Source organism: Microcebus murinus, chromosome 15 (genome assembly GCF_040939455.1).
Source record: "Microcebus murinus isolate Inina chromosome 15, M.murinus_Inina_mat1.0, whole genome shotgun sequence".
NCBI lineage: Eukaryota > Metazoa > Chordata > Mammalia > Primates > Cheirogaleidae > Microcebus > Microcebus murinus.
This window is the reverse complement of record NC_134118.1, coordinates 17,544,450-17,563,303: the sequence shown is the minus strand read 5'-3', so window position 1 is coordinate 17,563,303 and position 18,854 is coordinate 17,544,450. Positions and strand designations below refer to the sequence as shown.

At 40.0% G+C, this 18,854-nt stretch overlaps 1 protein-coding gene across 3 annotated transcripts in view; it reads right to left on the bottom strand.

Annotated features, from left to right (window-relative positions):
* The window catches only part of KDM1B (lysine demethylase 1B), a 53,013-nt gene that overhangs the window by 11,411 nt on the left and 22,748 nt on the right, over positions 1-18,854 (bottom strand). For all 3 annotated transcript variants that reach the window (XM_012753531.3, XM_076010490.1, XM_076010491.1), the window contains 9 exons: positions 16,218-16,428; positions 14,055-14,239; positions 9,791-9,967; positions 9,367-9,441; positions 6,877-7,014; positions 5,801-5,972; positions 2,962-3,089; positions 1,471-1,602; positions 471-545 (listed from right to left, as the gene is read on the bottom strand). In XM_012753531.3, the coding sequence (XP_012608985.1) occupies positions 471-545; positions 1,471-1,602; positions 2,962-3,089; positions 5,801-5,972; positions 6,877-7,014; positions 9,367-9,441; positions 9,791-9,967; positions 14,055-14,239; positions 16,218-16,428 (1,293 nt within the window). The remainder of the gene's footprint in view (positions 1-470; positions 546-1,470; positions 1,603-2,961; positions 3,090-5,800; positions 5,973-6,876; positions 7,015-9,366; positions 9,442-9,790; positions 9,968-14,054; positions 14,240-16,217; positions 16,429-18,854) is intronic.

The following is an 18,854-nucleotide window of genomic DNA, read 5'->3' as shown; positions in this document are numbered from 1 at the left end:
GAAAAAGGATTCCATGGTAAAAAAAAAACACAAAAAAACTTGAGCACAGAATTAAAGTAGAATATATTTATTTAATGCAAAACTTGCCAGAGCCTTCAATATATTCTTATTTAACCCCATATAACTCCTATTTAACCCTAAAAGTAGAGTGCAATATGCAATATTTCCCAAACTTATTTGGGCAAGGAATTTCTTTTCTTGTTCAACTCTCAGGACTAACATTCCATAGAACCCACTTCGAGGAACACTATTCAGAATTCCATCTGCCATGAATCTATACAATGTTAGATCAATGTAATCAGCTGTGCACATCTACACAAAACTAAGTGGGGATACATAACTCATCAGAAATCCAACAAGGCTCCAAGGCAAATTGCCAAAGGCAAACCGCTTAGCGGGAAAGACTGTTTCTCCTTTTTCCAGGTCCCTGGCAGCAAGGGGCTCTAACCTAGTGGAATCCTAGCACTTACCTTTTGTGCAGAAAACCCTGTGCCGTCTGTGGTGGTAACTTGTACTTCATCTCCAGAATAATCGATACTCTGCACCTGCTCAAAAGCAACCATGAAAAAATGAGGGATGGGACCACGTGACCCAGGATCCTTTCCCTTTCTCATATTATGTGAGTCTACACCTCCAAGGCTATGGGAAATCATTTCCTGGCATTCAGAGATCTAAAGAGTTACAGCTGAACTCAGGGAATTAAAACTTAGAAATACTACATCAGAATATGGAAAATATTTACAATATGATATAAAGTGAAATATATATATAAAATTACCTCCATGACTACAATAAGGTACAACACAAATGCATTGGGACAAAGATTTGAAGAGAAAATTTAAAAGCAAAAATAACTACATTGGGTTAGGGAGGTTGTGAGCAATTTGAATTTTTATTTATTTATTATTTATTTATTTATTTGAGACAGAGTCTCACTCTGTTGCCCAGGCTAGAGTGAGTGCCATGACGTCAGCCTAGCTCACAGCAACCTCTAACTAACTCCTGGGCTCAAGCAATCCTGCTGCCTCAGCCTCCCAAGTAGCTGGGACTACAGGCATGCACCACCATGCCCAGCTAATTTTTTCTATTATATATTAGTTGGCCAATTAATTTCTTTCTATTTATAGTAGAGACGGGGTCTCGCTCAGGCTGGTTTCGAATTCCTGACCTCGAGCAATCTGCCCACCTCCGCCCTCCCAGAGTGCTAGGATTACAGGCGTGAGCCACCTCGCCCGGCCTGAACACCTTATTAATGAAAATGTATCTGGGCCACCATTGTTTGCAAACAGCAGCAGCTAACCTCCCTGACATGTGTAATGCCACTTGGCTACAACTGCACACAAAAGTACTTGATGACACTGGCTGAACATCAAAGCAAACTCCAGCATCCTGAATAACCCACATGCCCAAAACCTCACATCCTCCCCAAACAGGGCAAAGCCAGAGCCTCCCACCACTGTTGATACTCACTGGAGATCTGAGTCGAATGTCTAGCCCTTCGGCCAATTTTTCAATTATTGCGGAGTACCCAGGAGTTAGGAGAGTGTGGTCACCAGCAAACTGGGCAAAGAATTCATTGTGGTCCCAGGAGCGAGCAGACACCTGGAAAATGAGAGAGGTTGGGGACACAGAAGTGTAAATCCCTGAGCCTGTCCCAATAAAAGGAGCTCCAGGTGGGAACAGACATCCAAGGCAGGAGGGAGGGCTACCAACCACAAGGCACACATCAAGGAATTGGGGGATGAACAGACCAGCCCAGGTGGACACCACTGTCAGGAGAAAGATGTCTCTTGATAACACACAGGAAAGTTTATTTTAGAACAAAAGGTCTATATGACTTGGGCATTCCTTGATAAAAATAAAAGTTGATCTTATATATCAACAACTCTGGCAAAGGAGAATTCTATGAGGGTAAAACTGTGTTTGATCAATTCCATATAAATTTGCCAACTATTTGTCTTTAACATGGAAATTCTACAGATCTTGGAAAACAGTGTGATTCCAATCACAATGCAGAATCAGATGGAAATGAAAAGGTTCCTCCAAAGGGTGCAAATTAAATCATCCATGAAGTTTCTATTCAAAATACAGAATACCGGAGTATTAAGGTCACAGTTGGTTAAATGAGTTAGACTCAAGTTTAAGTTTATTTTAACAAAATAAACAAACCAGAATTGCAAGGATACTATATTTTGGTATCTAGAGAGCAGTGTTTTTAGACTCTATGGTTCCACAGAAATGACTCAAGGGCCTCTGCAGAGGGCAAGGAAAACAGGACAGTTAGAGAGGCCCTGCTCTGATTCAGCCCAACAGCCCTTCTTTCTTTGGTTTCACATTTTGAGCTTCTTCACAGGTATTTCTCTTGTTTAAAAAAAAAAAAAAAAGGATTTCTCTTGTTAAAAAAAAAAACAAAAACATTTAAACATTAAAAAAAAACCGGCCGGGCGCTGTGGCTCACGCCTGTAATCCTAGCTCTTGGGAGGCCGAGGCGGGCGGATTGCTCAAGGTCAGGAGTTCAAAACCAGCCTGAGCAAGAGTGAGACCCCGTCTCTACTATAAATACAAAGAAATTAATTGGCCAACTGATATATATATAAAAAATTAGCCGGGCATGGTGGCGCATGCCTGTAGTCCCAGCTACCCGGGAGGCTGAGGCAGAAGGATCACTCGAGCCCAGGAGTTTGAGGTTGCTGTGAGCTAGGCTGACGCCACGGCACTCACTCTAGCCTGGGCAACAAAGTGAGACTCTGTCTCAAAAAAAAAAAAAAAAAAAAAAAAAACCAAAAACATTTTGGGGTTAATATATGCTCAGAAGTCATGGTTTTCCAACTTTTAAAGCAGCAAAACTATTCTTCCCTGTTTATCCAAACTAGCCCAAGTTCAATATTTAGATACACAAAATACAAGTCTATGCAAAAACAAGTATTTTCAAAGTACACGTTACACAAAACTCAATCACACCTGGTGGAGGTTGCTGCCAAAGGCGTATTCCAGGTTACTGAGATGGAACTGAAGCACTTGTCCTTCAAGCTCACTGAACTGGATACCAGATTCCTTAATAAAAGCTTTGTAGATCTCCTCAATCTTTTCTGCAATGGGAATGGATCAAAGCAGAAAAAAAAAAAAACAGCATTAACATGATTCTCTAATTCCTTATCCTTTGCTTTCAACCTCCTTCACACAGCAAAACCCAAAACTTCTGAAGTCTCTTCCCAAGTAAACTCAGGGGGAAAAGGATCTCTTGATCAGGTTGACTTCTCTCAGGAAGTGAAAGCTTATCCTAACCGGAAACAAAGCTATGTAGGTTCCATATCTTCAGAAATGTTTCGTTTCTGCTTAGTTGAAAAACTGTTTCCTCTTTTGCTCTAGATTTAGAAAAAGTAGTCCTGCACATACATGTGCATACACACAGAGAGAGGATTGCCATTCCCTTTCTGGGCCACTGCCGTCACCTTAAAGTCAATTCTTGTAACATCTCACCTCAACTGAGAGACCTATAAATAAACTAACTATTGGCTACAGTCTCTCCCAAACAAGAATATCCCATTATGGACTTTTATCATGTCAGCCCTTTGCCTCAGTATCTTCAATTACTGATTCCCCGCTGCCTATGTAAATTCCAAAAAACCATAGCCAGGCAGAGCTGGCTGTGGTTTTAGCCTTCCCAAAGGCAGCAACTACAAGCTGCCCACTTACAGGCTGTGCTGTGCTGCCGCTGAATCTTTTCCTGGGAAATTCCAACCCTGCAGGTCTGCTGCTCCAGCTCCCCATCGCAAGAATCCCCACCCCTACCCCCGTCCTGTCCATCCTTTACAGGCCAGCATTACCCAGCTGCTGCAAGCCTCTGAAATCCCTCCCCATCATCAACCCCAGCACTTATCTCTCCCATTCAACTGGACTTTTAATTATACAGACACAGCCCTGTGATATCATTCCCATTATTGTCTTAGATTCCTCTTTGGGGGCTCGGTGGTGGGGGAAGAGGGTTCTGGCCTCGTGTCTAATTCTAAGCATCCTTATGTGGGTGACTTCTTTATAACTTTTTCAGTGATGACAACCATCCAACACATACATCACAGACTCCAAGTTTCCACAAAGTATCCAGCACTTGCCTGACTAGAGACTGAACCAAATAACGGTTAACTTCTTTTTGATAGCTAAAGGTTCTCATTAACATTTTCACTTCTTACACTAGAATGTGACATGTGGATGTCCAAGGAGCCTCTGGATTTGTGTCAAGCATTTGTTCCTAGACCACGGGTCTCTGTGGCCTTTTCAGTGCCTTTTGAAGCAGTCCCATTCTTGCTTCCTGATATGCAGTTTCTACTTTCCTGTCATTTTTATGGTGGAAGAAAAACCAATATTGCTAGAATAGTATATAAAATAAAGTATAAAAAGACTAAGAGGGGCCTTAATTGTGATTTTTATGTAAATAATATTTAAAAGCTTTAGTACGCGTACTTTGTGAAATGAAATCTAGTCTCTTAGTATTTATATTTGGGTTTTCCCAATTTTGTGTTAATGAGATCTCAGACAGCTGAGATACTAATAGGCAGGGTATAACTATAACCTTACAGAGATACATGTACTATTATTAAAGCTTTTTAATAAAATATTAATATGATGAAACAACTACTTACACAGTAAGTATTCCTGAGCTTCCCTTTTAACTTTTTTTATATAAAGCCAAGGCAAAGCAATATCTTTAAACTTTTTTATTTGGTGACTGAAAGAAACATAAAGAAACGTAAAGAAAAACCCCAGCCAGCGACTACCACACAAGTGCAAAACACTAACCAAATTCTGAGAGCATCCTGCAAGTCAGCATAGTAACTGTTCTCAATTCCAGAAAACTTAAACGACCCACCAATTGATCTGGACACTATGACATGTTTCTCAAAGCGTTCTGTCATTGTATCAGTCAGCATTTACTAAGGGCAATTACAGTGTGGGTCAGTCTCTTAGAAGCGGTAGCTTGAGGTAGCTGAGGAGGAGGGGAAGAAGAAAAAGAGACAGTCCCTGCCACTGAGACGTTTACCCCAAACAGACGAAGTTTATATCAGTCTGAAGAATTGAGACCCCTTGCAAAAAACATATAGTTGGAGCAAATTAACGTCTTGCAAATTGAGTTCAAATGTTCACACTTTAAGAAACTTCAACATGCCTCCAGAAACTACAAATGGATACATTCAGGTCACAAAATTGTAGGTTATATAACTATCAATTTAAGAAGCAATAACAGTAAAATTTCACCTGACACCCTCGTGGAAACGAGGCAGTCAAGTTTTCTAAAGAGTTGTTGTTAATAGTGCCCATTTAAGTACCAAAGCCAAAAGATTCTGAATTAAAATTCTCAAATTATAATATATATTCTTGCATTCTTAAGCAAATTATACTGAAAAAACCTTAACCTATAGCCCAACAAAAAGAAAAGAGAAGAAATCCTGGCATATAGACACCCTCATCTAGAAAAGATGTGATGATTTATTCACACAGTGCTTACCAAATATTTCCTTAAAGGTAAGCTCCTCTGAGAAATTTAAAATTAAACATGTAGATAATTTTGTCAAACACCAGCTACTGTGTCAAGTAAGGTCCGTGTGTATGCGCACACAACACAAGCATCTAAGGCACCTGGGGCAGTTCCAATCCCCAGTCCCCAATGAGGAACAGTCTGGAGAACTCATCAGTCTATCCCTGTCGCAGACATCCACCCTTGTGAACGCACGTCCTACTGCTGATCAAGCTCAGGTTAGAATGAAACGGAGATGGAACAATCAGAACACCATTCTCCCCATACCTCCTAAAGGGACATCTTGGAGCTGAGTCTTATCCTTCCTCCACTCAGAGACAACATCCAAGAGAGCATTAAAATGAAAATCCATGCGCTTGTCAATAGTGGGGTCAGTTATTCTTCCACCTTCCTGAATTAAGTCACATCTTTCTCCAAATTTATGCATGCTGATGCCAAGCTTCAAAATAATAAGAATAAGAAGGTGAAAATAATTTTCCCTGGAAAAAATATTTTACAGGTTCTAAGCTGAAATTAGACAGAGCTCTCATGGAGAAAAGGGTCTATTACCTCTCAAAAATAAAGCTAAACGTGCTTCATGGGACAGGGCAGCAAAGTCAGGCAGTGGAAAAAAATAGCAAAAAATCTACAAGACCTTATTTTATGAGAATGTGAGATGGCAGCAACGGCTCCTATACCACGCACTCTGTAACTTTTTGGCTAACGTTTCAGATGATAGGCACTGCCTGTCCTTGCTCTAATACTCTATCTCCTCCATGGACCCTCAAGTAAATGAACACACAAACACGCAAACACCCACAGCAGAAGCTGAAATTCAATTTACCATCAATAAATATTTCAAAAAAAGCCTTGGGCCTAAGAGGTCTTCAAAGAAATCATGTAAGGTTGCCAGACAAAAGACAGGCTTCCCAGTTAAATCTGACTTTCAAGATAAATAATGCATACATTTTGAAGCATAAGTATGCCTCAAATGTGCATGCAAAATAACGCATGTAATATTTGGGACATACTTCTATTAAAAAATTTCTCGTTTATCTGAAAGTCAAACGTAACTGGGAATCCTATATTTTTAGTTGCTACATTTGGCAACTCTAAAATTATGAGCTAACCAAGTGGCCTGCAAATAACACACAAATAAAATTAAAGATCTTAGAAAAAGGAAAAAAAAACATTTTACATCTTCCAGTTCCACCTTCTCAGAAAGGCAGAGTGTAATTGTTCTTATTTACTTTGAAGAGGGGACCTGTTATATGTTATCTACTTTACAAACTTATAAATATTACACATAAGCAAATTGAAACAGTTTTTCTTTTATCTACAATACAAATCTTAAAGAAACTCACTTGCTCACACATCAGTGCTATTGGGTTATTAACACAGCCATTGACAATCTGGGCTCCTCTTCCCACTGTGACGCCTTTAAAAGATTTATCATCCCATACTCGGCCTCCAATTCTGTCTTTGGCTTCCAGGACCGTCACCTAAAAAGACAATGCAGGAAGCTAAATACAAGAGTTATATCAGATATGGTATGATAAAAATGTAGAATGACACTCACTGTTCAACAACCTCTGTATTTAGTTAATTTATTCTATTTCTACCGAAACAACTTTAAAAAGCAGGCAGTGTGAACAGAAGCCAAAGTAGATGTCTGAAATAATCCAGATTCTAGCAAGGGGTGGTGTACTAGAGGAAGTCCTCAAACTGTTTTCTCTCAAATCAGATAAGATTTGATGAACATATGAAATCTACCCTGAAAGCTTTTACAAAATAGTGTCCCATAAATTTAAAAGCACCATTAAAAACTTGGTTAAAGATGTGATTTTTTTTTCCTATGAAATATCCATGTATGTAACAAAATTCCTTTAGCATTATAAATAAGCCTTTACTTCCCTCAGATATGACTATTATTTTTTTAGAAAAAATGGTATGCCCTTCATGTGAGTCTTACCTCATGGGCTTGGCCTAACCCGATTGGTCCCACACCCAGACTATTTCAGCTCCTCCACCTCCAAATTAATTTATTCATTCATGCATTTATTTATTTTGAGCCAGGCTCTCACTCTTGTCACTTAAGGTATAGTGCAGTGGCACGATCATAGCTCACTGCAGCCTTGAACTCCTAGGCTCAAGTGATCCTCTCAACCTCAGCCTCCGAAGAGGTGGGGACTTCTTCAAATTTCTAATGCTGGTGGCACAAGAAGCTGCCACTGAGTAGAAAGGCTATGTCTTCCTGCAGTCCTGGGATTCAAAGTGCCATACTCCCTTCCATGGGTTGTATTAACTGAAGAGGTGAGTCCTCCTATTCATTGCAAAGCCAGTCATTTCGTTTCTAGATCCCTATTAAGCACTTCCTCAAATTGCATAAGAAGAGCTTCCAAAGATTAACCATCTCTCAGGTTACTCAGAGGAATCTATTTCCAAACCATGAGGGAGGTGGATGGTCTCCTAGGCATCTCCCTCACCACTTCGGGAGAGTAAGAGGAAAGTAATAGGGGTCCTCTGAATGTTCTTTCTCAGACCTAAATTCTTCCCTTTCTCTACCTAGGAAGGGCACAACTCATAGTTCCACCTCCCTACCCTCTTTCTCTGACTTCAATTTTATACAGAACCGTCCATTTCTAGTTTCTTTTTCACATGAGAAGAAGGGTGAATATTAAAGACAGTTTCCTTAGACTTTGGGTATTATTATTATTATTTTTTTGAGACAGAGTCTGTGTTGCCAGGGCTAGCATGCCATGGCATCAGCCTAGCTCACAGCAACCTCAAACTCTTGGGCTCAAGCGATCCTCCTGCCTCAGCTTCCAGAGTAGCTGGGACTACAGGCATGTGCCACTATACCCGGCTAATTTTTTTCTATATATTTTAGTAGACCAGCTAATTTCTTTCTATTGTTTTAGTAGAGACGGGGTCTTGCTCTTATTCAGGCTGGTCTCCAACTCCTGAGCTCAAATGATCTGCCCGCCTCAGCCTCCCGGAGTGCTAGGATTACAGGTGTGAGCCACCACACCCGGCCAACTTTGGGTATTAATAATAACCTTCCCTGTCAGATAATCTGTAGGTTTCCCAAGTAAAAGACAAACTAACAAAAAACTTTGGCCCTAACATCTAAGGTTGAAATCATCAATTAAAACACTTTCTAGCTTAATACCACACACAAAAAATGTTTTTAAATGCAAGCACACTCAGAGTCTTCTGTTTTGTCAGCAACCTAATGTAATCCAGGACATGGGTCTTCTATGCAACAAAGAGAAAATCTCTCTTAGGCATAGCTATTGAAAACTTTTCTCATCTCAGAAAATCTTCCCACAGAGAAGTAAAAAGAGTGTCGTTTCTTTTAGCCAGAGGGAGAATAGTGAAAAGACTAATTCAGTTCTACCCAATTAATTTATACTTTTGGTTTACTGAAAAACAAAGTTCTTGCAAAGTAAGTTTTTAAGAAGAAGAAATGTGTCAGACCTAAAAAGAAAAAAATCACAGAAATCTGTGGGATGGTTAATTTGAATGAATTTAATTGAAAGTAGATACCAAATCACACATGTTTTGTCATCAAAGTCTCTATTTTGGCTAATTTTGAACAACTGGACTAAGGCAAGAGTTTAGCAACAATGTGTTGCCTTATCCTACCCTGGGGAAACAAGCTATCTTAAACATATACAGTACTCAGTCATTTAATTCTATCTCAACCAATGGATTAACTAATTCAATCTTGCTTGCACTATAGGTGTGTACCACCATGACCAGCCAGAAAGTGGTTTGTAAGTCTTAGAAAAGTTGGACCAAAAGGAACAGCCAATCATCTGTTTCCAACTACATGTCCCAAAAAGTCCTACCTTAATTCCAAAGTTATGCAGTTGCCTAGCAGCTGCTAATCCTGCTGGACCAGCCCCAATAACGATGACTGATTTCTTAAAAAGAAAAGAAACAAAACTCCAATTAGAGTAATGATAACAATTTACTGTTTTAGTGGCTCTGGAACTGCCAAGCAATGTTAGTTCATCTACATTTCTTTGATGTCCTTAGTTATTTTCCTAAAGAATATGGTGGTACTTGTGTTAAGTAAATCCCTTCCTTTTTTTCTATATTCTGAGTAAACAGTGCTGTTATTCTCCTTTTGGGAGAAACACATTTCCACAAAAGTACTGTTTCCACAAGCTTTATGGTGATTAAGTGACTTTTACTAGGATTATTAACAGCAATACACTAGCATTTGTCTGGACCAATGGCAGTGCTATCACTAAAGCTACAGTCACCTACGTTGTGGTAGTCTTTAGGGAGAAGATACTGGTCGGCTCCCACGCTGAGAACTCCTGTGTTGATGAGACCTTTTCTTGTCATAAAATAAAGTATCCTTTCTACTTCCTGAACGCATCGAATGCGCACGAGACCCCGGACCATGATGTGAGGAATACATTTCTGAGGAGTAAGAGCTTCCTGTGTTTGGAAATGAAAACAAACTGTTAAAACACAAACAAAAAACCTCAATGAACTCAAACAACCCAACAGCAAGAAAACAAATAACCTAATTAAAAAATGGGCCAAGGATCTGAATAGACATTTCTCAAAAGATGACATATGAATGGCCAACAGTTAGTCATCCCTTGGTATCTGTGAGGGATTGGTTCCCGACTCCGCTGAGAACACCAAAATCCACAGATGCCCAAGCCCCTTATGTAAAATGGCATAGTATTTGCATATAACCCATGTACAACCTCCCATATGCTTTAAGTCATCTCTAGATTACTTATACTACTTAATATTATACAATGTAAATAGTTGATACGTTGTATTCTTTAAGAAATAATGACAAGAAGAAAGACTGTACACATGGTCAGTACAGATGCAACAATCCATTTTTTTCCCCAAATATTTTAGATGTGGAAGTCATAGATACCAAGGGCCAACTGTAAATGCTCAACATCACTATCAGGGAAACACAAACTGAAACCACAACCAAATAGCACCTCACCCCTGTTAAAATAGCTATTACCAAAAAGACAAAAGGTAACAAGTATTGAAGAGAAAATGAAACCCTTATGCACTGTTGGTGGGAATGAACATTAGTACAGCCATTGTGGAAAATGGTATGGAGGTTCCTCAAAAAATTAAAAATAGAACTACCATAAGATCTAACAACTCCACTGCTAGGTATATATTCAAAGGAAATGAAGTCAATCCTAGCACTCTGGAAGGCTGAGGCAGGAGGACTGCTTGAGCTCACGAGTTTGAGACCAGTCTAAGCGAGAGTAAGACCCCATCTCTACTAAAAACATAAAAATTAGCCAGGCATTGTGGCATGCCTGTAATCCTAGCTACTCAGGAGACTGAGGAAGAAGGATCACTTGAGCCCAGGAGTTTGAGGTTGCAGTGAGCTATGATGACACCACTGTACTCTACCGAAGGCAACAGAGTGAGAATCTGTCTAAAAAAAGAGAGAGATCTATTGTACAACATGGTGACTATAGTTAATAACAATGTATTGTATACTTGAAAACTGCTGAGATTTTAAGCGTTCTCACCATAAAAAAATGATAAGCATGTGAGGTAATGCATATGTTAATTAGCTTGATTTAGCCATTCCACAATGTATATGTATTTTAAAACATCATGTTGTACAACCTAAATAAAGTCTCTTGGTTCCTCAAAAAGTTAAACATAAAATTACCATATGACCCAGTAATTCCACTCACAGGTATATATGCAAAAGAACTGAAAACAGGTATTCAAACAAAATGTTCACTGCAGCAGTATTCAAATAGCTAAAATGTGGAAACAATTTAGATGTCCACCAATAGATAAATGGACAAACAAAATGTGATATATCCATACAATGGAATATTATTCAGCTATAAAAGTGAATGAAGTTCTGACACATGCTATCACACGGATGTGAAAACATTATGCTAAGTGAAAGAAGCCAGTCACAGAAGGCCACATATGATTCCATTTATTGGAAATATCCTAAATAGGCAAATCTATAGAGACAGAAAGTAGATTAGTGGTTGCCAGGGGATGGGAGTAGGGAAAAGTAAGAAGTGACTACTTAATGGGTATGGGGTTTCCTCTTGGACAATGAAAAAATTCTGGAACCAGATAATGGCAATGGTTTTACAATACTGTATATACACTCAATGCCACTAAACTGTACATTTACAATGGTAAAAATGGTAAATTTTATGTTACATGTATTTTATCACATTAAACAAAACCTCTAAGGGCAATTCAAATCCATCATTTATCACTAAGACAGTAAGAACAAAGGGAGGTTTGCCCAATGGAGGAAAAGAAGAAAAAAGGGACAAAAGGAAGACACAGCAATTTATAGCTCATCACATGAGTTTCCTTCCCCTTGCCAAGAATGACTGCTGCAGGGAGCATGGGGGCAGACATATTATATTCCCAACTCAACAAAGGCCACTACAGAAATCCAGGCTGCTACTGGATTTCTTGTACTGGCAGCAGGAAAAGCTGGATTCTCATGGCTGATAAGATGTGTGGGGGGCTGATTTAAGAACCTAAAGGAAAAAGAAAGATGTTGCCTTCCTCTCCTGACCCAGCTTCGGCAAGGCCTTGGTCTGTTTCAAAGACTCAAGAGTCATGAAGCCACTGCTCCAGCCCAGTGTCAGGAAGTTAGAACAGGCACCAAGGGGCTCCCCTACCCCAGACCTCTCCTCTATTCCTGTCATCAACCCCCAGCTCCACCGAACCTGATCAAACACAGGCAGATGACCATATATCAGAAGTAGTTAAGAAATAACACGTACAATTGTTGGCTTGGATTGCTGCAGAAGATAATAAATTGGTTTGTGTTCATCAAGTTTTTTAAAAAATTCAACATCTGATTTTTTTTTTATTTTGGCATATTATGGGGGTACAGATTTTAAGGTTTCAATAAATGCCCGTTTCCCCCCAACATCTGATTTTTTAAAAGCAAATATATTTATGTCTTTCCACTAGAGTATTAAGTATACACAATAAATTCTAGTTTCTTGTTAAAAACTAAGATAGATCCACACTGACAAGTTAAGGACTTTTTCTATAACGTTCTCCCCAATATAAGCCAAATTTCAATGTAAAATAAAAAGAAATGTGAAGAAAAATGAATCCAAAGCTATTTCTGAAAAGTACATCTTTATAACTTATTTATAGGAAATTCTAAACACAATTCTGTTCAATTCAGTAAATGTTTATTGAGTATCTACTTCAAGCCTGCTGGGTAGAAAATAAGTATTTCTACTTTGCCCAACCAACTCACCTGGATAGAATTCATATAATTGTATTAATAGCAGCCATTACTTACTCAGGTCATCTCATCTCATACTGGATTCTTTTTTTTTGCAAGCAAGCACAAGGTGAAATTTATTGAGGAGGGGCAAGATAGGATTATAAAGCAAGAACAAGATACAGGTTTACAGAACAAGATACCTATGCCACAGATGATGAATGGATCCCTTGTAGCAAAAAAGCTCATAGTGTATTCTAATCAATTCTAATTGAGTGAAATAGCAGGGTGAAGTTGGACTGTCTTTCTTTAATCAAGACTACTGTGGCAGTCTTGTACAACATTCTGCATTCAGCAGTGACTCAACTGCTGAAGAAATTAATAAATCAGAAAAATCCTAGGGTCAATTCTATCTTCATTTAAAAAAAAAAAAAGCTAGTATTCCCATTCTGCCCCCTAATTTATCTTCACTCTTGTCAAGGTGGGTGCTGTGTGATGTTTCTAACATTTATTTCAGGCCAACAGAGAGAAAAGCACTGGTCTTAGTTGCTTGAGAACACTGAGGAGAATAAACTTAGTCCCTGCCCTCAACGGTTTATAATCCGATCTTTGATTTTTCTTTTATCCTCCTGGCACTGCTACTGGCATTCTTTGAACCAAACTTTGTACCTTATGCTCACTCACTACAATAGAGTCAGCATTCTGATTCTGTATAGTCTAAAGTCGTGGTTCTCAACAAGGGTTGACTCTACTCCTATTTGGAAATGTGTAGAGATGCATCTGGGTGCTGTTAAACATCCTACAGTGTGTAGGGCAGCCACCACAAAGAATTATCTGTTCAAAAGGTTAACAATGACCGGGCGCAGTGGCTCACACCTGTAATCCTAGCACTCTGGGAGGCCGAGGCGGGTGGATTGCTTGAGGTCAGGGGTTCAAAACCAGCCTGAGCAACAGCGAGACCCCATCTCTACTATAAATACAAAGAAATTAACTGGCCAACTAATATATACAGAAAAAATTAGCTGGGCATGGTGGTGCATGCCTGTAGTCCCAGCTACTCGGGAGGCTGAGGCAGAAGGATTGTTTGAGCCCAGGAGTTTGAGGTTGCTGTGAGCTAGGCTGACACCATGGCACTCACTCTAGCCTGGGCAACAAAGCGAGACTCTTTCTCAAAAGAAAGGTTAATAGTGCCAAGGCTGAGAAACCATGATCTAAAGGTTCCATCCCTGGATAAAGCAGTTCCTCTCCTTCAACAAAGTGCTCTGTCCACGTGCTGTTACCTAACACACCCTTACTTACTTTGCAGTTAGTATACCACAGTGCGAGGATGAGGTTTCTCAAAGCCAGGTACATGGTGGGGTCTCGAGAATATTCTGGAAACTCATAGAGCTCATCCAGTTCCATCACATCTGGCCTCACACACAGGGCTTTGCCACACTCGTTGGGCTGGTAGAAAGGCTGGAAGTACCGGTTCATTTCTGGAACTGACAGGTGACACAAATGAGCAACTCTGTGAGCTGTGACTTCCAAATCCAGAAGAATTAAAGAGAAAAAACAAACCAAAAAGGATAGCCCAGACAAACCCTGCAGTCTATCCTACATAAATCTCTCTGCTTCCTCCATCCAAGTTGATCAAAATATACATGAATTAAATATTTTTTCCCATTCTTTCTTCATAAGTCACTTGCAACTTTAATTTCTATGGTATGGAAAAAAATTTTAATTTTTCATTGTAGGAAAAAAACCACATACCACAAAATTTACCAATGTAACCACTTTTAAGCATACTGTTCGACAGTGTTAAGTATATTCAAAATGCTGTGCAACAGATCTCTAGAACTTTTTCATCTTGCAAGATTGAAACTCTATACCTATTGAACACCAACTTCCCATGAGATATATATTTTAAAAGTTAACTTGGATGGCATTTTTCTGATTATAAAATAGGTTCACAGAAATAAAGAACAATCACTAATCTGATTATGTTCAAGTGGTGGGGTTACATTTAGGGGTATACTCTACCCTTATTTCTGTTTCTATGAATAGAAAATATTATATTTTTTGTATCTATATTAGATATTAATACAACAAATATCAGAAAATTGCTATAAAAGTACTGTTTTCTAACCTTTTTTTTTTTTTTTTTTTTTTGAGACAGAGTCTCGCTTTGTTGCCCAGGCTAGAGTGAGTGCCGTGGCGTCAGCCTAGGTCACAGCAACCTCAAACTCCTGGGCTCAAGCAATCCTCCTGCCTCAGCCTCCCGAGTAGCTGGGACTATAGGCACGCGCCACCATGCCCGGCTAATTTTATATATATATATATATTAGTTGGCCAATTAATTTCTTTCTATTTTTATAGTAGAGACAGGGTCTCGCTCAGGCTGGTTTTGAACTCCTGACCTTGAGCAATCCGCCGGCCTCGGCCTCCCAGAGTGCTAGGATTACAAGCATGAGCCACCACGCCCTGCCCTCTAACCTACTTTTTAAAATTTATAGTATCATTTTCCCATGTCACCAACTATGATTTCTATGGCTATATGATTTATTATTTAACCATTCCCCTATTGCTAGGCATTTAAATTTTATCCAATTATTTCATGATTATAAACAATGTCAAAATAAATTTCTTTGTATATAAATCTTTAGATTTACTTTTGATTATTCATTTACGACAAATTCCTAGAAATGGCACTGCTGGGTCAAAGAGTCAATTTTAAGGTTTTTGATGCACACTGCCAAATCATCTGTCATAAATATATACTCTCACTAATAGTATTCAAGTGTCTGTTTCAGTACACCTTCATCAAGTCTGGGAATTACCACTTTAGCTATGATTTCCACAACTACATTTTAAGAGGGCCCAGTGTTATTAAAAACCTTAAGATAGAGCCACAATGCAAAAATCTATTTGCACCATTAAAAATGCGGTTTGTTCATGCACGGGCATTAAAAAATCCAGATTTCTCGCTTCTACACCAAGATTCTAATGGAGAATTTTAAAGATTTCTTTAAAAGTAAATAGCGGCATGCCTGCCCTGAAATGAGGTTTCTAATTTTTTCAAGAGTAGATCATTTGGTGGAGATCACCAATGACATAACTAGCAGCAGAAAGACTCAGAGAAAAAAGGACTGCTCATGTAGTTCAAAACTGTTTCCTGGTAAGTCAGTTCATGTTATCATTAAACTAGACAGCTATCCAACTTTCCAATAAACATTCATTAAACCCTGTAGGTAATTCATGAGTAAGTGTTGCAGGCCTTCCAGATTTGTGAGGGAAAAATTAACTGCATGCAATACACCAATGATATGACTGATCCACAGGATAACCAGATCCATGAAACAACACTGTGCTTTATGTCACAGGCTGCTTACATTTAAAAAAAAATATTTTGCATTTTGCTCACCCACATTTCCAGGGAGGGGAGGGGAATGGAAGGCAGGGAGGACTATGAAGGGCTCTCACCAAGCACAGAGGAGGCTGCCTTGGAGTGCTCCAGCTTCCCTGGGCTGGCACTGCTGCCAGTGGCGGCACGGTTTGTGCTGGTGCAGGAAGGGCTCATGCCAACGCAGTCGGGGTAGTAGGCAGAGAGCAGGGGTGCTGCCACGCTGTCTTTCAGCAAAGGAGGTAGGATGAGCATGGAATACCACCAATGGTTGGAAACTTCCGACACTCGCTGTGAGGGGCCGAGCAGAAGAGGGAGAAGAACAGACAAGAAGTGTACATGCACGTTCCACCAAGGCCAGGATTCTCCTCATTTCATTCATCTTTAATTAACCCTCTCATCATTGTACTTTTTCCCTCTCAATCTTAATAATTCTGCACACACAGATTTTGAAACAAAAATGAGCTCATGATACACCTGGAGAGAATGTTTCTCTGGTAGAATTCTTTCCAACCTACAGCAATAGCCTCCGCCACCCACCCGCCCTGCCCAATGCCAGGTAAGTCATAAACCTGTGTCCATTTACTATACCCTGAGCCTACGTTTAAGACGGATGTGGGAAATATATCTCTTCTTGGTAATCATCTATCATCGAGTCCTGCTTTTCACTTAGGATTTCAAGACAGTTGAAATCGAGAAACTGGGCATAAAAAATAATGCTCCTGAGTAGTGGACAAGCATTACTGATTTTTGCCAAGTGCTACCACAAAGCTTTCAGAGAGAAAACTACACTGCAACCATCAAAGGAAGATGCCAAATGTAGAACAAAATAAGCTATTTTCGGTCTTCAAATATGTGATCATGTTCCAGAGTTGGTTTAACATATGGAGACACTGGATCACAGCACCCTCGTGATGGCTAACTATTGCAATAAAAATAAAACCCACATGGCCTCTGAAGCAACGTTGCCACAAAACCCATGGTAGACAGAAAGCCTTTTTAAAGCACAATCTTAAACATATGCTCCAAGAATTCTAAGAATCTGACACAGGGAACTTTGAGCTCAGAGACCTCCTCTGTAGACCGGTCTCCAGGCTCCATGCAAATGCCCTTTGCCACCAAGCAGGAGTTTGCAAATTTAAAGTCTACAGAGTAAATCTGGTGTGGAGATACATTTTTGTTTGGTCTTTAGATTTCAAAGTTCAAACGAGGGCAAGCATTTTTTCAGTTTACTACAAGCCCTTATACCTCCTATAAATTACTGCCAGCTGCCTCACACATTCATCTTCCTCAAATACCCTGAAGGTATTTGAGACTATATCCTTTGCTCTCAAGGCTTATTCTAGGTTTTGCTATCCTTGACCAGCCTACACTGTCCCAAAAGAAGGGGAGCTCCAGCTCCTTCCTAAACACACCAGATCTGCCTCTATCAAGCCTCTTCCTAGCTCAGTCCCCAAGGAAAGAGTAAACAGAATTCAGCCCCTGATACTCTGATGGGACCATATAGAGGGCAGAAGGTTGGTGCCTTAAAAAACATAAGGACTCTTCCCATTCTTTTCTATTTCCTGGGTCACATAGCAGAGTGGGCAAACTGAGTCAAGACCCAAGAAAGGTCCTGCCATCTTGCCACTTCTTCCTAGTCCTTTTTTTTTTTTTTTTGAGACGGAATCTCGCTCTGTTGCCCATGCTAGAGTGTAGTGGCATCAACCTAGCTCACTGCAACCTCAAACTCCTGGGCTCTTGCAATCTTCCTGCCTCAGCCTCCCGAGTAGGTGGGACTGCACCCAGCTAATTTTTTACTATTTTTAGTTGCCAAGATATTTTTTTTTCTGTTTTTTAGTAGAGATGGGGTCTCACTCTTGCTCAGGCTGGTCTCGAACACCTGACTTCAAGCGATCCTCCTGCCTGGGCCTCCCAGAATGCTAGGATTACAGGCGTGAGCCACCCACCCAGCCTCTAGTCTTTCTTTTCCCTAGAAGCCCACCTGAGGGCACTCCAACCCAGCCTCTGCAATATCATGGGAGAAACTCAAAACAGTGATTATTTAATAAATTAGCATTGCTCTTGCCAGTCACCATTGCTGGACACCTGGCTAGAATTCTGCCAATATGCCATCAAAAATCTCACTCTCATCTTTAATACATATACCACTGAAGAAATGATGCCTTATGCAGCCAATACAATAGCATATTTAATCAAATACACAGTGTACTGGATTAGTGTTCCCCAAAAATTCATGCCTACCTGGAACCTCAAAATGTGACTTTATTTGGAAATAAAATCTGTGCTGATGTAATTAGTTAGGATGAGGTCATTCTGGAACAGAGAGAGCCCTAAATTCACTATGATTGGTGTCCTTATAAGAAGAGAAGAGACAGAGTCAGGGGAGACACACAGGGAAGGTGGCCATGTGATGACAGAGGCAGACATCAGAGTGGTGTGTCTATAAGCCAAGGAAGGGCCGGGCGCGGTGGCTCAAGCCTGTCATCCTAGCACTCTGGGAGGCCGAGGCGGGTGGATTGCTCGAGGTCAGGAGTTCAAAACCAGCCTGAGCAAGAGCGAAACCCCGTCTCTACTATAAAATAGAAAGAAATTAATTGGCCAACTAATAATATGTGGAAAAAATTAGCTGGGCATGGTGGCACATGCCTGTAGTCCCAGCTACTCAGGAGGCTTAGACAGAAGGATCGCTTGAGCCCAGGAGTTTGAGGTTGCTG